General features: G+C 38.7%; 1 protein-coding gene across 2 annotated transcripts; it reads left to right on the forward strand.

Moving 5' to 3' along the window:
* Window positions 1–11,247: 11,247 nt before the first annotated feature.
* On the forward strand, window positions 11,248–21,807 carry lhx6b (LIM homeobox 6b). Of its 2 annotated transcripts, none has more exons than XM_061038441.1 (9): window positions 11,248–11,477; window positions 12,124–12,254; window positions 12,900–13,031; window positions 13,417–13,538; window positions 15,397–15,614; window positions 17,521–17,621; window positions 17,765–17,860; window positions 19,230–19,401; window positions 20,682–21,807. In XM_061038441.1, the coding sequence occupies exons 2-9, from the start codon at window positions 12,252–12,254 to the stop codon at window positions 20,762–20,764; spliced, it is 927 nt and encodes a 308-aa protein (XP_060894424.1). In that variant the 5' UTR covers window positions 11,248–11,477; window positions 12,124–12,251; the 3' UTR covers window positions 20,765–21,807. The 2 variants fall into 2 exon arrangements, with proteins under 2 accessions (XP_060894424.1, XP_060894423.1); XM_061038440.1 differs by having other exon boundaries at window positions 11,250–11,477; window positions 15,394–15,614; window positions 20,682–21,803.
* Window positions 21,808–25,425: the final 3,618 nt, after the last annotated feature.

Consider the following 25,425-nt stretch of genomic DNA (forward strand, 5'->3'; position numbering starts at 1 on the left):
CAGTCAGTGACGGGAATTCAGGCTCTATTTAATGATCCGCATCATTTGGCACAGCTCAGTAATAAGAGCCGGTGTTATGCCGAGAAATGTCATGCCTGCAGAGATTTGCATGCATCTCGCAGGACAATGCTGTTACGTCCCGTAGTTTTGTGTGTGTGTGTGTGTGTTTGTGTTTTCTCTCTCTCTCCTGTGTGTGTGCTCCCCAGGTGTTGCTCCTCAGCTTCAGAGTGCCCAGCCACACCTGTGGCTAATTACTAATCAGGAGCAAAACTACAAAGAGCAGCAGAGGAGGCTGCGGGTCGTTGGACTGCGTGTGTCTTTGACGTCAAGAAATTTAGTGTGCTCCTTCTGTGCAAGGATTGTGTTCTGATGAAGGCCTTATTGTTTATATCTCGATTGTTAGTTTTGAGTTGTGTTTAAGCTAGATTGACTTCTCTTTTGTTTGGTGTTTTTTAGAAGAAGCTTGTTTTGTGGTGCACATTTTTGCTTTAGTTTGTTAATAAATCCATTTTAACTTTGCTTGTATTTAGTTCCTATTTCTATTCCCTGGGTTTTAATTTATTGTTACTCCCCTCATCCCCTAGCCATCTTGGGGAAAATATGGCAGACACAATTTCTGCACTGCCAGATTTGGATTAAATTACTATGCTGTCGTATTTTGCATCCAACCTTAAATTTGCTCTTTAGACACTTCAGAGTCACACAGTTTATTGTGTCATATTTACACAAATGCTTCATCATTCAAGTCTCCAGAATGATAAGGACACTGAACTGTATTATGTATAAACTTCCCATCTGTCATCACAGATCTGCCTCTGAAATAAGATTTGTACAGTTTTCTAATGCTTCCACAAGTAGCTTGCAATTTTTGGTAGGGATGCATTTCTCTGCATAACACTGGCTCTTTCGGCTCTTCATTTGGTAACAGTTTTGGCTTTATTAAATCAACCAAATTGAGCAATGTTTAGCTCCCATTGTTCACATAAAAGCAGTAGCAATGATTGCAGCATCACACACCACCATTATGTGTAGATGAATAGAATAGTACTTAAGGTAACTATAGCCTGCAAGTTCCAGAGTGTAAATGTTGCAGGTAAAACAACGATACAAAAGGTATTTGAAAGAACACCAGTTAGATGGACTGTCTTCAAGATGTGTAAAAAGAATGCTTACATGTGAGCATGTCAACAAGTCAACATAAGGTGGATGTAGAATGTGTAAATGTTGTTTTTACGCTTGTTCCACTGCCACCTACTGGCTAAAAAAGGTTGCAAAGCAATGTTTAATATTGACAATGAATACCTGATTTCATTTAACAATGGAAACTAAATTGTACTTCCTTGTCCTGTTTTCTTTGTAGTTGAGGAATTCACAGGAAAAAAAACGATCTAATGAGGTAAAAGAAACACTCCTTGCTTTTGTTTCCGGACTGCTTTTTTTTATTATACCCGAGTGTGTTTGATGTTTTGTCAATCCACTGGAAATTGTGATTCACTTCAAATGAATGTATTATTACATTGGTTTAAAGTGTTTACAGTCCTCAGAACTTAACAGTAGACTACATGTTGCAAATGACCAGAGATCCGTGGGAGGAGTGAGATTTGAGCTCATTCATCAGCTGTCAGAGAGCTGGCACAGTTCAACATAGAAAAACAGAGTCTTCATCGCTGTAATAAAGCAATTTTTTTCCCCACACACAACATTGTAAGAACATATTGTTCATGGAAAACAAACATTAAAGTAAAGTCAAAGCTGGCAGTGTCCTAAAATTGTAAAATTCATAACGTTCACCTTGTGTTTCTTACTGCTTTTATTCTCCAGACACTCCTTCAGAATAAACTGAGCTTCTTTAATCAAAACAAACAGCAAGCTAGTCCTGGTTGTGATCCAGGTTAAAAAATCCTTTCCAGCTCTCATTGCTAAAACACTCCTCTATTTCCTGACCCACCTTCCACACTTTCCCCTGGCTGATCAGAGTGCGAGCGTGCCTGGCATCATCCACCTCTACTTGACACAGCCCGACTCCACGGTTCTCCATCCAGAGCTGCAGGGATCAACAGAGCGGCAGGATATTGTAGTCGGCATCAAACTAAACACACAATGCTTCCTGCACAAGTAATCTCCATGTTGAGCATATTTGATGTGACAGTTTAAACACTTGAACTCAAGGCTGGCCTGTTGAGGAAGGTTGGGTGGGCCAGAGTGGGGTGTGCTTGTACTGACCTAAAGGTTTTTCCGTGATTAGGAGCCCTGTTCACCTCTGATTGCTCCGGGTCACTGCAGGAGAGTGCAAGTGGTCGGAAGGAGGTAATTTTCCTCCTGGAGTTGGTTACCTGATTAGGAAAGCACATTATGAGTCCTCAGAAATATCTAAAGCTGAAGTGTGGATCTGGATCCTGATCAGAGGCAAGAATTAGGCTCAATTAAATCCCATAGATCTATAAAAAAAATGTGTTCTTCTCATTAAACTGAACCTTCTGTGTTTCACTTTCGTACTTTGCTGTTACATACATTGATGTTGATTATTATTGCCATAAGGACTTCGCCTGGTTGAACGATATAACTTTCCTCATATTTTCCTCTGTCATTGCCTATTAGCTTTACAACTGCTTAGCAAAAAGTGCAATGAATTGTTCAATCAACTTTAAAAAAAATATACATCTCATGTCCAATATGGCAACAAACAAATAAGTGCTTTAAGGATCCTCCTTGGATAAGTTTAGGAGACAAATTCTTAAAAAGGTCTTTGACTCTAGCCTTATTCAGACTGCCGTTTCAAGCTGGGATATTTACACCTCTGTATCCGCTTCAATCTGAATATCACAGGGGCGTAAAGGGGGGACGAAGCGACCCACCCTCTATGCCGTCTTCGTAGGTGGTAACAGAGGCGAGACGTGTCAGCTGAGCCAGTGGGGGAGCGCCGCACTGTGTGTGTGCGCGTGTCTGACTGAGTGTGTAAGTGGAGCTCCTGCTGTGCCGTGTCAGTCCACAAACTGGAACACTGATATTATGCCATTGGGGAATCAATATAAATGTACAAAGATGGCTGGGGTAAATTACGGTCCTTTTGCAAAAAAAAGTCTGTGAAAAGGGCTTTTCATGCCTGTACAGAATTAGCATCATGCTAACGGGTGTAAAAACACAGTTTAGCATTTCCATAAAGTGGTGTGATTTTTTTTTAATTATTAGAGAAGAATGGTCAATGCAAAGAAGAATCTAAGATATTTAGACTTTACATTGCAAATTTAAGACCATAATAGAGATTACTGTAACTACATTTCATTTGGAAAATCCTTTCAAACTTATTGGCGCTACCTGCTTGGCAACTGAGTTTGCATCCTAGTGAATAGCCAGATGATTTAGCAGCTAACAGTTCAGGTATTTCCCTACAAAAGTTACACAATTGATTGATTGATTGATTGATTGATTGATTGATTGATTGATTAAGTTTATTTCAGACATATCAAATAAAATCAAACATATCAGAAATACAAAACAAAATGAAAAGCACGAAAATACAATAAACAAAAAACAATGTTCAAATTATTTCACAAAAAAAGAAAAAGAAAAAGCAAATTACATATATTCAATTGATATGCCTGTAAACAATAAAAGAGAAAAATAACTTGTCATTGGTTTGGTTGCTCTCTAACGGCTGAAAATGTAATTTAGTGCAATGCTAATTCTTTAACATTGCATTGTCTTTACATTAACTATAAACTTGATATATTAAAACAGATATACCTTTAGGGATGTGGAGAAAGAAAAGGCATGGGGACTTCTTCTGCTGTATCCGGAGACGTACTTAATGTCTGAACTGTATCAATCTGCCAATCTAAACCATTAGTTACATTACAGCAAAGTGCACCATGTTAAATACTACACGTTCTAATTTAAAGAACAGTAAATATAAATGTTGTCAATTCACAATTCATTTGTAACAGGTTACAAATAATTCTTCACAAAAATAAATGTATGAGAAACTGTTGGCTTGAATTCAATGTTATGAAGCCCTACTTTATTATGTGTTCTTGGAAATGTGTTTTTGGCAAGTTCAAACCAAAGTGAGTGTGATTTTGGGATAATCTAGAAACATCAATACCTGGATGTGTTGTGTCTTTCGATGTGGTAATGTAAGGTGAGTTACACAGCTCACTAGCCATTTGAGGGGTTTCTACTTTCACCTAGCAGAGGAAAAAACACACTTTCTTCCCTTCTTCAGTGAACTTGATCAGCTGCTTCCTGGCTGTAAATAAAGAGGCATACTGTAATCCACTTGATAAATATCAAGCAGAATACTGCAATCAGCTGAAAGCAATTTGCATGTCTGTGCTGAAGCCAGCGGCTCGAGATTTTCTCTCCTGTCATCTATCACGGACCACATGCTCGGGCCAAAATACACAATACCCCCAAATTGCTGTCATATGGAGTGCAAGCCTTGAAAAAAGCCCTTCATTTTTCCTTGTCAGTACTTCAAATAAACTTGTATTTGTTAAATAACTGGAGAGCGATTTTTTCTCTCTCTAGTGCAACTTTTAAAGAGAAAGGGATGGTGTAATGTGCCGTTTCCTTTGTTTGTTGAAAGCTTGGCTGCAGGACTGTAATCTAGACTGGTTTGATGTCAGAGTGGATGCAGCCTGTTGAATTTTGGACACTGCTGGATGCTGAGTCTTCAAACTGATCCAACAACAAGCTCCCGTGGGCAAACATTCACTGGCTGGAGCCTTTCTCAGGTTTTCACATGTTATGCTTCTTCACAGCCTCAGAAGTGAACGCGTGTAAGAAATCTAGTATTTTATGCTCACATTTCAAAGAATGTGTTAAAGACTGCTATCCCATGGACGTCTCAGCACTGCTTCTCTTTCTGTCTGATGTTCTGTAATCTGCTCAGATGACCTCAAGCTAGCAGGCTACTCATTCATCAGCAGAATCTTTTATGGTCCAAATGTAGGCTAATCTGAAAAATATAACAAACTAACAAGTTTTGTTACAAAGACCTTTCTCTACATTTAAAATCTTACAATCATGTTTTTTTTTTGCATCAGTCAAGTTTGCATGTATAGTTGTTAACTCATTACTTTTTGCTAACTTTTGGCTGTTTCAACATCGTTTGATGAGTTCAGTCATTTATGTATTATACTTCTATCTTCTTCTACTACTGTACATTCTTTTGAGTGTAAAAACATTGTTCTTTCTGGGCTAATTATTTTGACTGTTTATCACTATATTCATCAATTTCATGATAGATTGTTTGTGTTTTATATTTAATACATTTACATGATATACTAGGCATGATATTTTTATTTTCTACAGTAACATTTTTTTTTAAAATCTCAAACTTTTCCCCCTGCTTTCAACAATCAAGACCCCACATAGCTCTTTTAATAACTATTTTCTGGCGTCGCTAACAAGTATGGTCACTAATATGCTGCAATGTCTTTTATTTGGAGTGTATAACGGTCAAGAGCTCCTGAATTGGAAAATGTTCATTTTACCATAAAACATACCCACACATCCCGTTGATTAGTTGAGGTTTCAGCTCTTAATAAATCAACTCTTGTACACCTTTCCCACAATAACTGATTAATTATTAATATTATTGTACAATAACTTATTTTTTAATCCTTGAATGTGTTGCATTACAGTCAATCAACAATGTAGATCTGTATTGTCTTTGTTATATTGAAGTTAATTTGTGATTACAAGATAACGTGATATGGACAACAGTGTCCGGGTTACTATGGTTTTATGGTAGACAAATGGTTATGATTCCTTCTAATTTCTTTCACTGGTTGCATGGTACCAGAAACCGGCACAAAGCAACGTTTCAGGGATGACTGATACTCCGCTTGGCATGTTGACTTCAAGAAAATGTTTGGGAAAGGGCGGATCAAGCCCTAAACTCAACACCAAGGTCTTTTCTTGTTTCTGTAGCACTTCTGCCAATGAAGTCTAAAGTATGTGAATATTGTCAGATGTTGATCTTGGATCTAATAACACTCTATATGAGAACAGGGCTTAAAGAGATTTGTCTCAGCAGCTGTGGTTTACCTGCCTTTGTAAATAAGCAATCCTAACAAATCCTAACAGTGAACGCATGAATTGTGGTTGGAAAACTATAAAGCAGTTTAAATATGTTGGCAAAAGTAATAGATAAAAGTTAAGAAAGGAGGGAAAAGGAACATGCTGGCCAGCAGAAAAGAGTATGATGCAGCTTCATAAGGAAGCTCCAAATGGTCGCACAGTGGTTGCATGAAACTGATGTTTATCACTCGAGCTTGCTCAATATCTCCTTGTTGCTCACTGTGAATTTTTCTGGATAGGATTTTTCTAGACAGCTTGCAGGAATATACCCTGATTATGTTGGGTAGCAGTCACACATGCAGCTCACCTCGGAAATGTAATGAAAATTTCTGGAGTTTTGTGCATGTGTGAAAAGGCTACAAGTCATCACAGAAAAAAAGTCTGTGGATTTACGAAAACTTGAGCAATGATCAAAAATGACTGGAGCACAGGTGATAGTCGAGCAGATTCATTACAATGTTACATTACAATGGAAACAGATGAACACTGCGCCTGCTTGCAAACAGCTTCATGCATGGTATATAGGCTACATGAACATAAGTAGCAAACTTTCACAACATGACACCAGCTTAAAGTATTGATGCAACTCAGTTTAACATCCTCTTCTTTCTGTCCAATTCATCGTCCTTTTCTATCCTTCATCTAAGGCTGAGCCCCCTCCAACACTTGTAGATTATACTGCCAAAGATAGCTGAGAATATGGAACACAGGCAAACATAATGAATTCATTTAGAATAATTTTCTGGGAAATTGCAAGTTTATTTTTGGTTTATTTGCATATGTCTCTTTATTTGATAGATGAGGACATCACTTCCAGCTCACCAAGGTGACCACGCCCCCATTTGGGTGAAAACAAGCCCCCGGACAGTACTGGCAACTGGAAAACACTAGTGTGCAATGTGACTTACTGCTGTTGCATAGCATTTAGTTCATTCAAAGATTTAAACAGAATAAGTGACTATGTGTTTTTCTTCCATAAAGAACAAAGGACTGTAAATAAGAGCTCTGTGGTTTTTGGAAGAAACTAGAGAGGTGATAAACTGTGTGGCTGGGGTTGTTTTCTTCAGGCTTTAAGCCAGCAATCACTGTGTGCAACACAAGGAGCTGTCTGGCTGTGTTACCAGATTCTTCCCACATTCATTACAAGAAACTGTCATACAATAAGAAAAAATACAATTTAAAAGTGACGATCCAAGCCCAGGTTACACGGTTAAAATACACACGAGGTATGTGATGTAGGTTTATGATACTTCTGGTCACAAGATAGGGTCTTTTGTCCAGATTGATGGAGGCAGACTGAAAAGATATTTGTATTTTGTGTATATGTATTTATAATATTATGATGCTGTTCCCTGTTCAGAAAAATCATGATTGTTATCTTTACCTGAACATCCATTGGATTGGGACTCAAGATAACTGTTACACAGAATGGCTTTCTTATTGGGACTTTAAACTTTAAAAGTCCATTTTAAAGATTTATTTATTTTTGGCTTTTTTTGGAGAGATAGGACAGTGGATAGAGCCGGAAATCAGGGAGAGAGAGAGAGAGTTGGGAATGACATGCGGGAAAGGAGCCACAGGCCGGATTCGTACCCGGGCCGCCCGCTTGAAGGACTACAGCCTCCATACATGGGGCGTGCGCAATAAGAACTGCGCCACCAGCGCCCCCCCTAAGTCCATTTTAGATCTGACATTTTTACCCAAAAGAGGGCAGGGGCCACAATCATGCTCAGGAAGTGAGGTACATGTAACCTAAATTGTTGAAACTACTTCAGAAAAATGAGCCAAAAGACTACTTTCACTTAATGAAAGGCTCCAAAAAAAACCCATTTAAATTATTTTGTCTGTTGGCCATGTCTTTTGGCAACTCAACACACTATGACACCCCAGATAAAACTCTTTAAAAATACTTACAAAAGTGTCCCATATCACAGCTGGGCAAAGGCCAGTAAGTTAAACACACTTTGTTATTTATTGATGACAAAAGCACTCCACCTTGATGCCGGTTGAATAAGATTTTGCCCTCATGTGAACCTTTCCTGCACCTCCACAGTGAGCAGACGTCATACGTTGTTGACATACCAACTATCAAACTGTCCACTGGGGCCAATTGGATGAGTCTAATAGCTTTAACATGTGGCAAAGATTGTTTTTATTGTGGTGGTGTGCTGGTCGCTTATTGTTTGTGTGGACTACAAACAGCTGAAGGAAGGGCAGGGCTACAGTACAGAGCAGTCCCCCCCCCCCCCCCCCCCCACACGCACACACACACACACACACACACACACACACACACACACACAGTCGCAGAGTAGTCTTGACATGAACACATCTGCAGAGCTGCCAGAACTTCAAAGGTGAGACAAAACAGTTGCATAATGCACTTTTTTCTAACCTGGAGGTGCTGTTTATTTTATAACATACCTGTAATACAAAAGTTGTCAATACTGCATTCATTAAAAGCCGTAATCAGTATTAATTTATTTGTGGACGGCTGAACTGTCATGTAATTATTCACATCTTTAGTATGAAAATGGTCCAAGGCGCTGATTTCCTTTTCTTTTTTTATTCTACCTCAAAAAATGTTGAATGAAAATTCCCCAAGCACAAAACAACACCAAAAAAAAAACGGTGGTCAAAAAACGTACAAATCTCACCAAAACCCTTTCCGTCCTGCACACATTTTCACTTACTTTTGTGTGATAATGATCCCTTAAAGTAAGTGATAATGGAGGTGAAATAACACCCTCTCCACCTATAAGTCCTCCTACTTCTTGACCAGCCCACTCACAGTTGACCCCTTTCCATTTGGTTATTACTGTTAATGCATGGAGCTGCTGACGTGTGTTACAAGCGCACAATACAAAGAGACTGAGACAATGTCATCCTGCTGTTAGAGATGCTTTTTAAGTGATCAATAAGGATTGGAGTGTCATTGATTTAATGGAAACCTTTACTTAAAGCTATTTTGTTCAATCTCTGCAGGACTTAAGTGATTATTGTGAATAACTGTGAAGCTATAGCCTCAGTGTGAGACTGTCGCCACGAGGAAAAACTGAAGAAATGACTATTCTGTGCAATAGCCTACTATTAAACAAAATGAACACACAAAAACAACAATTACAATCCGACTCCTGCTAGCTAGCTGCTATCTGCTAGCTGTAGCTAACGTTAGCCCCAGCACATGACAAAAGTATTTTACTTTCAGCTGCAATGCTAACTTACAGTATGCAACTTGGTCTGACAGTCTTCTTCTTTGTCCTCCTTATCTCCCTTATTATCCTTCATGTGTGGCTACATATGGAAGTGGCATAGCACTCTCATGAGAAGAAAAAAAAGGGCTCTGTTTTTCTGAAATCAAAGATAATTATTTTTGAAAATACTGTATACGTTTCGAGGTACTTGCATTTTTGGGCACAACACCGATACCTCAGTTGCATTTTGTGGGGATCCAGTATTTTCAGCAATTGCCCTATTGTCTCTTCAGTCCCCATATAGCCATCCTATATGATTTCAGATGCATCAAGTTTTATCAGCGAAACAGGTCTTGACAGATCAGAGTAGGGATTCCGTCTGAACTGAAAAGTTGGCTGTGCAAAGTCGACAAACTAATCAATGCAAAATCATAATTAAACTGCCTGGGAATGTTTGCTATTTCAATTAAGAGGTCTAAATGAGAGCTTCTGTGAGATTTCGAGGAACCACCATCTCGTGAAATCAGAAAAACAGAGCAGATTTTTTTCTCTCCTTTGAATTGAATACGCTTCCTAAGCAACAAAATGTCTTCACCATTTTAGCACCCGCATTGCTGAAATGAGAACAGAGTGATTGTAACAACTGGTATCATCCAATCTCCCCAGTTTCTTAGTGATAACAAACCTAAAGTATTCCATAACCAGCTGCTTAGTATGAGTTTCATTCTGTTGTCCTGAACATTCAATCACACTCGTGATAGCATGACAAGCAGCAGAGGTCATCATCACTCACACCACTTAAAAGTCTTTATGTAAATATGAGGTGGTCAGTTTCTCACAGAATTATTTATAAATCAGAGCAGTGTCGAAATGTATACTTCACATTACTCCAGAGATCATTTTGATCTTAAAAAACACTCAGCTCTCAACTTATTGCAACAATATTTGTTCCAGATGACACAAAGACAAATCAGCTACAGTACATCTATCAACATGTTTGTTTTCAAGATCATGTCAGTCTGTGGAGTGTAATATTTATTATATTTTATTTTCAGTGCTCAGCAGCAGCGATTGGGATGGAAACAATTTGAAGGAAATACAAAATTCTGGGAATCTCATATTCATGACAACTAATAATTTAAAAGTTTTTATTTATTGGTTTCTCCTAAATCACTATTGATCTTTTAGTGGCCACTAACTTGTAATGAGGTGGTGAGACTGAAGTAACACAGATGTAATTTTTTTTTTGTGACAAATGGTTTACTATTTGCAGCCTCAAACAAATATGTGTGTGTGTGTGTGTGTGTGTGTGTGTGTGTGTGTGTGTGTGTGTGTGTGTGTGTGTGTGTGTGTGTGTGTTTGTATCACACGTGTACTTAATATTGGGTGAAAACATAAAGTGATGTTTTGCGTAACTGTTACTTTAAAGTGTACATTTGAATGGAAAACTTAAGTATGACTTGCTAAAGGTTTAACAATGGATCACCTAAAGTACGTCCTTATTGTCATTCAATCTATATATTGTCTTTTGAACTTGTGTTCTTTTGGATAGAATAAAGACCGTTGATCTTGACTCCCATAATTTATTCTTTAGGACTGGATTTCTAAGTGCCATCATGAACAGGAGAAACTGTATTATTAAGGATCTCTTTTTGACTCAGCTGACTTTTAAATCAGTAAGAACTGGACAGGGAACACAGGAGCAGGTGGCTAAAACTGAAAAAAAAAAATGCTTAAAATCATCTTCAAATTGCACTGTATGGCTTCATTGTTGTCTTAAATACTGTTCTTTGTTTAGGAATAATAGATGTGCGGTTTAAATAAATTGGGTCAAATTAACAGGCATTCTGGTCTTAAACCAACACATTTCCCTCCTGATAATTGTATGAAACTAAATCATGCCTAAATAGCAGTGATCGCTCAAACAGTTGGTCAAGTTTGCAGCATCACATCCTGCCTGACTGAACTGGGTGTAACTGGGTTGAGGCGGGGAGAAGAAACCACAGCAGCTCTGGAGAGTCTGTCTGGGAGGTGCAACGTTTGATCCCACAAACTTAATGAAGTTGGATTATTGAAGACAGAAAAGCGAAAATATTGTTTACAAAACTGTTTCACTGAATTATTTGGATATTTTGCCGGCGATGTTCTGGAGAAACTTTTATTGGACGATGTATTTGCTGCTCTGGGAGGTTCTCCCATGTATGAAGTATATGTTTTTTTATTCTTATAGGAAATCTCGTCTTATTCCACTGCCTCCAATATTTATGCCGTAGCTGGTAATTAACATAATCTTGCATTCCTGTTAATTTCGACGATCTGAAGGACAACAAGGACTCCGGATTGCCACCCAAACGCAGATTCTTTTTTGGCACTTTCTGAATACAGCTGTAATCACACAGGGGAGCCCAAAGTGCTTAAATGGGTCCATCATGAGCACGAGACAATCAAGCTCCTTTATGCCTCGAGATCAGCTGCAGTTTCTTCACATTGTCTGTTGTGAATAGACCGAACTCCAATTGAGCCTCTTCACTTTGGAGATTTTTCGATTTTCGATTATACAGCTATTGAAATTAGGATGCGCTGCATTTTCACTCTTAGCTTGGTGGCTCGATTGTGAGCTTTTTTTTCTCTATTTTTTGATTGCCAGATGAAATTGACACTCGTGTTGCCACTTATCAAGCGAAGCATTTCAATCCAGCGCTAATTGCAGATATAGTTCCATCCTTTCTTTTCACCACGTTTGATTGCATGGGAATACTGCCTCCCATTGCGCACTGGGAGAATGATCGATCAGATACAGGGTTTTTTTTTATTCTAATTGCATCAAACTGTCTTTTGTTGCCAGGGTTTAAATGCAGGAGAAACTGTTCTTCGTTGTTTTGGACCGGATATAGTGTGGGTTGGGGCAGAGATGCGTAATGCGCAGCGAGAGCTCCATCTTCTCTCCAAATAGGCAGCGTTCAAGACCCGAAAATGGTGAGTCAAAAACATCTGGACCACTCTGCTTTGCAGCATTTGGATATCTTTGTTTTTAATCTGCTTTAGGTCTCGTCGATGCCTGTTGTTGCTCTCTTTATAAACTTTGTGCACGCGCACTAACCCTGGCAGGACTCGGTGTTTTGGCGCATGTTTAAGGAGACTGCACGTCAAGGCTGCGCGCGTTTATGATCGGGGATGTTGATAGAGTGAAACCATGAAACTCAATTTATCAACGTCTATTATGCGGATTAGAGTTTATGTAACGCAAGATTTTTTTTTTGAGCTGCAATAAATCTTCGTTTGAAAGGAAAAGGTTAAAAATGAAATAGAAAAAATATCTTGTAATCAAATGCATCGGTGTTTGAGCAAAAACAGGTGATGTACCAATATGGAGAAAATACAGCTTTTATTTCTTCTTAGAAAGCCTATAGGCCAAGTATTCTTTTCAAGAACTTGATCCACATGTTTCCACCTCATTACTGTTGAAGGATAAGATATTTCACAGAGTATTTTTCCAGTAGGCCTAGGACGTTAAAATAAAAACAACGATGTATAATAGATAGAACGTAAAAACCTAATCTATGAAAGAAGAAGAAACTCACTCTCAACTCGGATGTTAATCCGTCTTTTTCTCTGATGCAGTCGAAGACGGAGGTGAAGAAGGAGTCCGGGGAGGGCAGCCCATCGGAGGCCGCCTGTCTCTGCTCTCCTACTGCGGCCAAGAACCAGTGCGCGAGCTGCGGCCTGGAGATCCACGACCGCTACCTGCTTAAGGTGAGAAACAATGAGAAATATGTTACGTTTCAAGAAGAATATAGCGAGTCCATAGAGCCCGTATTGATTGACTGATTGATTTAATTCTGTTTATGCCTTTACACACAATAGATTATTTTAATTTAAAAAAGAAGAAGAAAGAAAGCTAAATAGGCCATGATCATTTGGCGCATGCATTGCAGGGAGTTTCCTTTTATGTTGTCTACACGGGTGTTCCTCTATTTTTATTTTTTTTACAAAAAAAAAAACAACGTTTTTTAAGCTTTTTTTTTTTTCATTTAACTTCAGTTAAAATAAGATTTATGCAGGGCACTGTTTTACTTTTACATCTCGGAGATTGATTATGGGCCACGCATCCACTGACGCGCTTCGTGTGTCTGCACAGGTGAATAACCTGAACTGGCACCTGGGCTGTTTGGAGTGTTCAGTGTGCAGAGCGTCTCTGCGCCAACACAACAGCTGCTACGTCAAAAACAAAGAAATCTACTGCAAACTGGATTATTTCAGGTAAACACGCGTTGTTGTAGTTTTTTGAGAATTTAAAAGTGAAACTCCATGTAGCCTATTTAAAGTACAATCTCACGTTAACGAATCGAATCCATAGACAAAATGGTATCTACCTTTTTTTTTTAATAAAATTGTTTTTATTTTTCTTAGTAGGCTTGGCTTGAATTTGGTCGCCTATAGGCTATATTCACATCGTTTTAATTGGGTCTAATTAATCGTTTGCCAAATTAAATAACGTATTTGATTAAAGTTAATTATAATATCCTATCTTTTTATTAAGCTTTTAGAATATTTTTATTTTATATATCTTCTTTTTACCCGTCTTTATGCGTTTAAAGTTTATTCTGGAAAAAAAATTGTAAGATGTCCACACAATCAATCCTCAAGGTTGATTCTTTTGTATTTCCTTAAACTGTAGATGTCATCAATTACATCATATCACAGGGGAGGTTCAATCAGTTTCCGAAAATCATATTGATCCCTTCTGAATTTAGGATTTGAATTCAGCATTTAAAGAGCATCATTCCTGTTCTTTTTTTAAAATCGTGAAAAGACGTGCAGACAGAGGCGGTTCGCAAAATAAAACCTTGATTGACTTTTAAACGTGCCAGATGATATTTTAATGCATTTCTACCCGAACATAAATAAATGGTAACTTTCAAGTGAAAGCTGTAACAAATGAAGAACAACTTAAAAATATTACTTCGCCATGTGATGAATCTTTGGACATACTTTGGTTTATTTTACTTTATTTCCGGGTGTTTTAACAGCTGATATAAACTAATTTTCGCTGTAAATATGGTCTGTTTGATTGACCATCATGAGCATTAAGTCCTCAAGATCCTTTGAGAAGAATCGTTCACAGCAAAACTGTGTCTGTTCCTGTGTTCACACTCATCAGACTGTCAGAGCAGCCTCCTATAAGCCACACCACATCAGTGCACAAACTGCTGGATAACTTCCCTAAACGTCACAATGCACGTCAGTGAATTTCAACATTTGATTGATGCAGATTAGTGAAAGGTTAATGCTCCAATTCTCAAGGTTTACTGCTTTATTGGCTAATTTCATTTTATTGTAGAGGGATCCTGCATGAAAATCTAGCTCAAGAAGCTTATGTTTTAGTTCACAGGCTTTGTCTACAACGCACTTCTTCCTGAATCAGTTTGCCTTCAGTGCAATAAAATAGGAAATATGACAATGAAGGCTTGATTTCCAGTGGTGGATCAACAATTCTTCACAGTGCAGGAATTACTTAAACATGAGCAGTGAGACGATTGTGAACTGTGTTGTGTCCTGGGTTTTACTTCCCAGGCGACTGTTGGTACTATTATGGATTTAGTTATAATATAATAGAAAAAAAAAGGTGCTGGAAATAAACATATATCAAAGTTAATGCTGTGGAAAAATAAAGCGTTAAAGTGCACATAACACTGTGATTTTTCTGCAGGTGAAGCAGAAGGTTCTGCTGTTGGTTTAAAATACAGTTGACCTTTAGTATTTCTGATCTGGAGATAAAATAAGGCTGTCCAAAGCTGCCTGCCACAATAGACGAAAAATAACACTTTTAACTGTAGATACTGCAAACAATACAAACAAAACTGAAAGATCATTACACATTTAAAGTTTATATTTTCTAATTCTTTATTAGTTTTCCTACATTTTTATATATCTCCAACATCAGTTTGCTGTGGTGCTTTAAAGCAAGGGTAGAAATATACAAATATGGTAGAGGGTTTGGTTGGCAGATGCTAAATATTTAAAGCAGTCTGCGTAGGATTGGGACATTCCAGCCTTTCCCCAAGCTCAGTAACCTGCAGTCCATCCTCACCTTCCTGTTTCGTCTGGTTCACAGTAGGTTTGGCACCAAGTGTGGTCAGTGCGGCCGGCAGGTGTTCGCCAGCGACTGGGTGCGACGGGCTCGAGGCAGCGTGTACCACCTGGCCTGCTTTGCCTGTTTCTCTTGCAAGAGGCAGCTGTCCACCGGGGAGGAGTTTGGCCTGGTGGAGGGCAGGGTGCTCTGCCGCAGCCACTACGACGTCATGCTGGATAATCTGCGCAGGGCGGCAGAGAACGGTAACACACCCTCTGATGGTCTCTTGATGATACAGTTTGGATTAGTTAGGACCTCAGTGACAAAATATTCTCGTAACCATGGATCACTCAATCTCTAAAGCTTATGATGCTCCCTTTAATTTCCCCATAATGTCCTTAACTTTCTATATCACTTCCTAAGATGCATAGGAAAATCAAACGTTATATGTAAAGACTTTCCTGTGACTCATTTTAATCAGGTAATACAAAAAATCTGATCATTTACATCTTTTTATTCACCTCACATGAGGTTTAATAGGGACCCGCTGTAAGGTTTGGCTTACTAAACATGGGAGCTGAAAAAACAATCAGCAAAAGTTCACACAATCTGTACTCAAGTCAAGGTACAGATATTTGCATAAAAAAGAGAAGAGAGTACGGATTCAACTTTTTTGTTGGGTAAAAGAGTATAAATACAGACTTTAAAATGTAACAATAGGCTATAAAAGCAAAAAGGAGCCCCAATAGAGAACATATCTACCAGCTGTTTGTTTCTAAAGCTAACTGCTTATGAAACAGATTGAAACAAGTACTGATGCCTTGAGCTACAAAAACAAACAAGACAATCATAGAGAAGATTTTGGGGGGATTCAATCCCCAGTTCGATTCCCAGCTCCTGCAGTTACACGTTGAGGTATCCTTGGGCAAGACAATGAACCCCAAATTGCGCCTGCTGCTTTGCCAGCGGCATGTGAACGACGTTGAATAAATTAGTACTGATGAGTAGGAGGGCACTTTATGAAGCCGCGTAATCAGTGTGTGAATGTGCTGAGACGTGCAGCGAGTAGTGTAGAAGTCAGTTGTCTCATATGCATAGGTCAAACACAAACACCTTCAAAGAGGCCCTCGCCCTCTCACAAACACACACACACACTTGGCGTCACAAAGAAAAACTCAGCTAGCTGGCAAGTTAAGTACAACAAAGAGCTTATTCCCTGCGGTCGATTGAGGTCCGCAGCTATTTCCTGCCAACGTTTTCCTTGTTCATATGTTTTGTGAACATTATGTTTCGTGATAGGAAGGTACAGACACATTCAACAGGCATGCCTGCTGTTGCCATTGTACTTTTAGATGTCTACTCATGTGAGTTAAAAAAAAAAAAAAAAAAGCCCTGCAGTTGGGGAATAGGCTTGTGGCTCTGCTTCCACTGTGCCATTGTATGCAGTCGTACAAACCAACATTTCAAACAAACCCAAATTGTTATCTGACCTGTCAGGAGCAGCTGATTCGCAGTGACTGGACGTTGTGTACTGCATGGCAAACAACAAGCACTGGAACTGAAATTGGTCCCCACTTCAAAACCGTCGTGCTAGTCAGAAATGATCAGAAAAGGATTCAATTTGAACAGTTTATGAAGAACTACATTGTCCACAGGGGGCGCCAAAATTGACACAAACCAAAAGTTAAATGAGCTTTAAAGGCTAGAAAGACGATAATTTGAGTAAATTGTTTTTCGAAAAAGAATACTAATACCAAGTACAGATACCTGAACAAGTATTTGTACTGCAGTACTCCACACCTCTGTTTACATGACAACAAGCTAGTGGGAGAGGTAGAAACAAAACAAAAAAAGTCTGTCATTGTTTATTTCAATCCTAAAATCTATATCACATGTATTTACTTCTTTCAATCATATATTGTAGTTGGTGTTCTATTGTTAAACTGTGCTCTCTGCTGTGCTGTCTGTGAGGAAACTGGTATAAATACTTTGGACTGTGCGGTTGTTGGCAAGAAAACGTTTCAATTTTGCTACAGGGATGTTTGGACAAATGGTCAATTTCCTGACACAGACTCAAGCTGCTACAAAGACTGGCCAATTAAACTTGTAACTGCGCTGTTTGGTCTACCTTCACAGTATAATGATGAGTGTGATCATGCTTTCTTAAAGGGACAGGACTAACTTTGGAGGGAGCGCTACCCTCTGATCAGGACTGCCAACCAAAACCTGCAAAGAGGGCACGGACTTCTTTCACAGCTGAGCAGCTGCAGGTACGCAGTCTGCTCTTGTTTGTTGTGTGTGTGCATGTGTGTGCATGTGTGTGCATGTGTGTGCGTGTGTGTGTGTGTGTGTGTGAGGGTTACCTTTTTCTCTTCATAGCCTCTGTATATTTTAGTATGTTGTTTGGTTTCAGGTGATGCAGTCTCAGTTCGCTCAGGACAACAACCCTGACGCTCAGACGCTCCAGAAGCTGGCAGAGATGACGGGACTGAGCAGGAGAGTCATACAGGTAGGAAGTTATGAAATGCAATATTGCATCACAATTTCCACACGGCATGGGTGAGAGTCTGTCAGGGGCCATTATAGTATTAATGTTCAAATTAAAAAAGTAAAACATTATTAAATAGTTGTCCACAATAATTTCAAAATGGAAGATTCATTTTAGGCTTGCGATGCTTACAGGTCATACAAACTGTAAGAAGTGACTCACAGATTACTTTAGATGCTTTGTTTTAAAGATGTCTAAAGCAAAGGGTTAAAAAACCCTTCAGGAATAAGCACTTTTTCCAACTCAAATAATTTTTTTAAGGCTGGTGATGTTTAGATTCTTGGACTTACAATTTCCTGCGTTTATCATGGTGCAGTGAAATAATCTGTGAAATTCATTCGGACGCATGGTGCCTTAAATAAAGGTGGTCTACCAGAGACCACACATATTAAAGTATACAGTATTTCAAAAGAAAAAGAGCTTGTGACTCATCCAATTAAGTCATTTTAAAACACTAAAACAGTCTGATGAAACACTTACAGACTCAGGTATATCTGTGGAGCAGCCAGCAGTCAGATTGATTATAGGTTTAAATTAAAAACCAGACCTACAATGGGATCCTGCCCCCCCTTCAAGTGAGGCCATGGCCTGACCTTATAGGTCTATTGAGCTGTCAATCAAGTTATCTAGTCCTTGTTAATAGAAAACACACGCTTTGTTTAGGATCCAACATTTGATCATTATTTCAGAATGAAATGAGGCTGTCCACTTAAAAGTGGCTTAATAAGTAGTTGTAAAGCTTTAGAGAAAAGGCCAGTCGGTGATGAATTCAGGAAACATATAGATACATTGATATTGTATCTGATCGACTAAAAGAAATTTAGAATGAACAACCGCCTCCTAAAGTTATAGATACACCAGGCATAAACAGTGCAACAACAAACTGTATAATCTTTAATTACATGATTATTGCTTTGAGGTAAAGCTCATTATTTAGGATTTATGGATTATAGCTCTAATTTTTGTCTACATCGGTGTCTTGATTTATTAGGTTGGTCGATTGTGAAAATGCTATCACAGTTACTCAGAGTCTAAAGTGATACATTTAACATTCTCAAAACCATCATATGGATGTTAAAATGATTTAAAAATGAATTTAAAAGAAGAAGTCAAAAGTTAAATATCAGTTTAGGCTGAAAAGGGACTTCACCAGACACATGGATAGACATAAAAAAATAATAATTACAGCTCCTAGCCAAGTGAAGAATTCAAGCCTCTTAAACCACAGTGTTAAAGATATAACACACGGGGTCTGGTAAGTCAAATGATTTCCGCAGTGTTTGCTGTACCCTGTTTGCTGCAGGCTCATCTCTTCTGTGGTATCTCTCAGGTTTGGTTTCAGAACTGCCGAGCGCGACACAAAAAGCAGCCTCATCAGAGCAGCTTCTCCCAGAGCGCTCCGCTGTCCAGGATGCCTCCATCGCTGCCAGACGACATCCACTATTCACCGTTCAGCAGCCCAGACCGACCACATCTACTCGCCCTGCATGGATACCTGGACGGTGAGTGCTTTCAGTCAATTTCAGATTGAAAAATTGCACTGTCTACTTCACTTATCTGATAACTCAAGTGAGTTAGGTTATAGAATAAGATGATTTAGATCTAACATAAAGAAAAAAATCAATTTTTTAAATTATGATGCTAGAAATATATAACATATAACACACACAAACACTACCAATCAATGGATATACAGTAAAGTAGTTCAAAAAGATGTCACCTGGCAGCAATTTATTTTAATGTAAAAGCACTTTGTGATACTTGTTTTATGAAATGTGCTATACAAATAAAGTTTGAGCTCCATCTCCACCAACTATCATGTGAAACTCTACTTAAAACACTTTTTTGACAAACATTTCAAAGACGCACGAAAAGCAAATGAGCCATTTATCTGCATCCTTAGTATTAATTATACTCAATATTTTTGTTTTTATGCTTTGAGTTGATAGTGTAACTATACTTTGGTCTTTTTACAACGTGGATGTATGGAATACAGGTATTTTGCATTGCAGCATTTGTACGTTAACATTATTTCAATAAGTAAATAATTGGAAAAGAGGAATAGAGAATAAAGAACAACAATAAGACCGAGAGGATTTTTTAATGATTCTCTAAAATAAATGTGAGTGATTAAAATCAACCACAAAAATGTAAAATGCTTACAAGAAATAGTGAAATGTGTTAAGGTTGAGTTTTCAGCAGGGCGGCCTCGCAGTTTATTTAGTTCGTAGCGACAGAAAAAACAAACACAAATGAAACTGAATATGAAGCTCTTTATTGTCATTTTACCGAAATGCAACAACAATTTTAACAAACGACAAAATTACAAGACGCTGTAAATACTGGAGTGCAAATATGCACATTTTGGGAGAGATCTGCTGTATAACGCTCCTGTATTAGCCTTTTTCCTTTTATTTGTTAGAGTCTTTGTGTGCCTGAATGAAGGGTCTAAGTATAGAGGATTTCAGTGTTGTATAAATGTAAAGCCCTTTGTTTCAGCTTGATATGTGATTACACTACAATAACAGTGGTAGGAGTTAAGTGTTGAACACCTGAGGATATACTCTTTCCTTTACATTATTTGATTCCCACTGTGGCTTCACTCTTTATTTGGATATACCAAAAGTTTTTACCCCTCATCAGCAGCATCTTTTTAACTAAATTACAGCAACATGCTCAAATCGCTCCACAAACTTATGCTTTTTCTCTTGACTTCTTCTTCTTCTTCTTCTTCTTCTTCTTCTTCTTCTTCTTCTTCTTCTTCTTCTTCTTCTTCGTGCAGCTCATCCCTTCTCTGTTCTCGCTGCTCCGGGCCACCTGACCCACCCGTCCATCCAGTTACCACAACTCCCAATCAGCCGCTGACCTCCAACGTCGACTCTCTCCTCATCACTGCTCTGATGTTGTGAAGTAAAACTCCATGTGGGACGTACTTTCAGTAATCTGCTCTGCTTTGGAAGTTGAATCCCCGGCAAACAGCAGAGGCCTTGACGTTTCTGTTTTAAATCAAGTTGGATTCTTTGCCTTGAGACTGCTGAGCTGAACTTTAAAGACAGCAAACCGTGGAGGAATTCTCGCCTCCAGGACAAGCTGGGAGTTTTTTTTTTTTATGATGCAGAGAAGGAGACCACTTATTTAATTTTCCTCTTTTGATGGGACACAAAACATTGCATCAGGTCAGAATTGTTTTCCTTTGTTTACCCGCCCATGCATGGTATTTTATTGTGCTGCTGCAATAGGAGCTTTTAAAAAGAAGAAGAAAAGGAGTGTTGTAGGACTTTTAACAGTAAAACCTCAGCATTTTATGTATCGTGATAAGCAAATTGCAGCTTTGCTGTTTGTTGTTGTGTTGTTGTCAGAAAATTGAATTTCTTATTTATTCAGAACAAAGCTTCACTTTGAAAAAAGCACTTTTAAATGTGTTTAAACGTGGAATGAACAGTGATTGTACATTGTTAATACTGCAACGTTTAATAAAAATGTATCAGAGCTGTAATATAAAAGCTGCTTTTTGAATAATTACGAGGTGAGCGGTTGATTAATTTATGCAGAGGGCAAGAAGGGAAGTGTTTACAAGTGTGTGTGTGGCTCAAAATGTTAAAAAGAACTCAGATTTACAGAGACATATGAATGCATCTCCACAGGAAGCACTTTATAACTTTTTTTGGTTCTAAAAGCAAAAATCAAAAGGTCGCCTGTTAGAGGTCAAGTACCTACAGGAACCTGTTATTGGCCACATTATCCTGCCACAAACCTCTAATTTACTTGCTGTACTTATCAGGAAATGTGAACAAGCTGCCGTGAAAGGGATCACGGTTACGGTATACACTCACAGCATGGCCATTGATTCGGCAGTTTGTGGACTCTTATGAGGCCCCTTAAAACAGATTATCTACAGTCCTTACATTGATTGACAGCACTTAAGGAGCTACTTTGTAAAGAATGAAAGAGATACATTGAGTTAAAGTGTATCATTAGATCTGGATCTTCCAGACTGGATCAATGACTCTTTTTTTGACCACTGCTAGTACATTTTGAGAGTGTGCTACATCTGCATTTTGTATTTCAAAATATGTGCTGATGTGGCTATAAGACATTTATATGACATTTTAAACAAATCTGTTCATGTGTATTGCTTGGTATTACTTCAACAACACCCCATCCCCCGCCCTCCAACCAGAGACAAAGTTTGAGCTGTAGTATTAAACAGCATAAAATACATCGTGGGCCACTTTCACTGGATGTGCCCACAATCAGCTGTGACTGATCAGGCAGAGTTCTGTTTCATTTGAAAAGAAAAGAAAAGCTGGTTACCTCCAGCAGCTCTCCTAACAAATGATGCAGATTCTGACTGAAACAGACTGTATGACTGCAGTAATATTACAACAGAGCTTTGCTCTTTTTCTGTCGCTGTGACTGTGGTCACGGCGGTGGAAAATAAGTTAATTGTAATACTGTTCTGTTCATGCTACTGTCTTAACATCTGGGAATGCTGGCAAGTGGCAACACATCTACTATGTCTGATATAAGAAAATCTGATGTGGCTAATGATAAAAGGAGCAGAAAGGACATGTCAAAGTACAAATGTGTCCACAGCATCGTAGATTAAAAAAAACAAATACATTCAAGCCCAAAAAAAACCAAATCCACAGATTCAAACCAACTCAGGTTAGGAAAAGTAGTTGCAACTTTGCTAGCAATTTGTTTAAATGCAATTTGTTGTTACCCCCCATTTAGCATCGTTACAGTGTTAGCGTTCAGCCTCCCCTGTTTGTATTTTAAGTGAGATGATTTAAAAAATTAGAAAAGGTCTCTGCATTTATCTTGATTCAAAATAGCCATATAGCCTAATAACCCAAACAGCAAAACATGAGCTCACAAACTGTAATTTGTCATTGCAGATAGTTTAGACAGAAAAACACACGATAAAAGGGAACTTCAGGTAGGCCTGGCTGTCCAGCATCAACCCTTTAACCAGTCAATAACCAAAGTCTATATGGGCTATTTCAGCTCAATTCGGGTGTTAAACAACATTTCAGTTTGATATAATTTTGAAGGGGCAAAGAAGATATAAATAAGAATACAAAGCTCACGTTTTGCCCGGAACCTTGTTCTTGAGAATACTGTAGGCTAAAGCCTACTATCCAGGTCAGTGTTTCTGTCGAGTTGTCATCTTAATCAGCAGAGTAACTTACAAGTAACTGGACATAACCAAGTTGAGCTGTCAGGCTTTTGTGGGAAATAAAGAACTAGAATACACGAACGGACTAAAATCGGGTAGAAAGAGGGGAGGGCCGCCGCCAAACGTCACTGAGTTCCAACAGAAATGTCCTGTCTCGTAGGCCGTCGGCATTTTGGATTTTCCGCGCCACATAAGGAACAGGTGGAGGTGCTTTAGTGACGTGTTTCGGTGCATGAAGGTACCAACGACATTAGGTGACTGTACACTCTGTGGTAGTGATGACAGATAAAAATCAAGACAGTCCATTAGTTTTTTGTTTTTTGTTTTTTTTTAATATAGATTCTGTAGGCTAGTTCTTTTGTTACCCTTTGTCCAAGCAGTTTGGACAATTGGCTGTGTGCAGGAAAACATGTGTGGAGCAGAAGACGCTCAATCAGGGCTCAATCCGCTGTATTGCATTTTTTTTTTAAGGCCTACAACTTTATTGTAAACATAGACAATGTTACAATGTTAGATTTCCGGACAAACGAACATGCCAGGGGCTTAAAAAATCAAGACAAGTAAAACATAGGGAAGGGTAGAAATGTAGGCTAAGGATCATCAGTTTACACAATTAAAATAAAAACATATCGACATCCACCTGATGACAATGTAATCACGCTTATCAAATAGGCTACTATCATGTGCAGCTCACAATATTGGTATAACAATAACAATTTATGGAGTAGCCTACTGTTTCCTCATGATATAGGGAGCATAGGTGAAAAGAGTCAGTCCGAGCTATGAACCTTGTGGAACTCCATGGCTAACTTTGGTTTGCATAGAAAACTTAGGCTAATTGATCTGATAAATACAATTTAAAACAACTCAAAGCAGTTCCTGTAACTCCAAGTAGCCTAATTGTTGTAGTATTTGTAATTGGATGTGATGGTCAACTGTGTCAAATACCAGGACAAGCAAAGAGAGAAGTCCAACGCTTAGGCCAGATGTTGATCAGTTTAGCTAAATTTAGGTCTCAAGGGTGGTGGGGTGGTATGCAAAAACACCATGACTATTTGCCTTGTTAGAGCAGTGATTTATGATAAAAACCATTTAGGCTGTTTCAGCAGGCTCCTAATAGCTTTCTTTGTAATTCAATGTGCCATGTACTTTTATTAGAATTTTCAATATATAGGGCAAACATCTTTTCTTTGAGACCTCAAAAAAAAGGCCTATAGAAGATTTAAAAGTTGGCACCCTGTTCCATAACTTTTAAAAGTAAAAAATAACATACACATAGTTTAATGTTAATTGAAGTATATTAGTGGATATAAAAAGGGTAAATAAATGATATTGATTTCTGTGTTTTCACACACATACTTAATGGGAAAATGAACGTTCACACTCTTACACAGTATACTTGACCCTATAGTTATTGTTTGTTGGAGGGGGGTCAATAAGTTTGTCTGAATGTAACCCTCAGGATAGTGGGAAAATATATGATTGCACAGGTTTCCTCTGTTGATTTGAAAAAGTGGGCATTAAAATCAAAAGATTGTGATCTCCTTGTTCAGATCTGCGTGATTTGGAGGAGCAGGAAGGTCAGAAACACGACAGCTTGACCCAGCAATGCCTAAACTCAGAGTAGCAGAACTACGGCATATGAAAACAGCTCACACTGGTTGCTGTGAGCCCAAATGTAGACTGACATATGTGTGTTGACTATCTGTATGTTCCTGTAGTAGATTGAATATCTGTGTAAGAGGGAGTAAGCTTTTATTTTTTTCTAAACTTTATCTTTGAATCAAACTTTTTTTTCCCGAATCAATCACTTCCAATCAATTCAATTTAGGAGGAAAAAACTGCTCTGTAAAGCAATGCTCCTCCTTGTGAAATCTGAGAACAAAAGCTGGTTTCATGCTGAGCAGAGAGATGATTATCAGGCTGACACAGTTTGGGCCACCTGCCAGCACTACACTGTAAAAACCTGCATTTCTTCCCCATTAAAGACCCTCTGAGATACAAGCGCTTGAGGCAGCATTTATGCACATCTCTCCCAATGCACAAGCATCCCTTGGCATTTAAGCCGCCCCATTTTGTCATCATGTCATGCGTCTGCCTGCGTGATTGGCAGCTTCAAGTAGTTACAGATGAAAGCGGGCCCCCCATGCTAATGAATAGGCCCCTGATTGCAGAGCCGCTCGCTCTCTGAATTACAGCTTCGGCCGCCTAATGAGTAGATACACTGCAGTGCCCCTTGTCTCTGCGTATTCACATTTCTCTCCTTCACACTGATGAGCTCTCCTCCTGCACAACAGTCAACAAAACCTCTGTGGAAGATTGCAATGTGGCCCATCTTCCCCCC

This window comes from Labrus mixtus, chromosome 5 (genome assembly GCF_963584025.1).
Source record: "Labrus mixtus chromosome 5, fLabMix1.1, whole genome shotgun sequence".
Taxonomy (NCBI): Eukaryota; Metazoa; Chordata; class Actinopteri; order Labriformes; family Labridae; genus Labrus; species Labrus mixtus.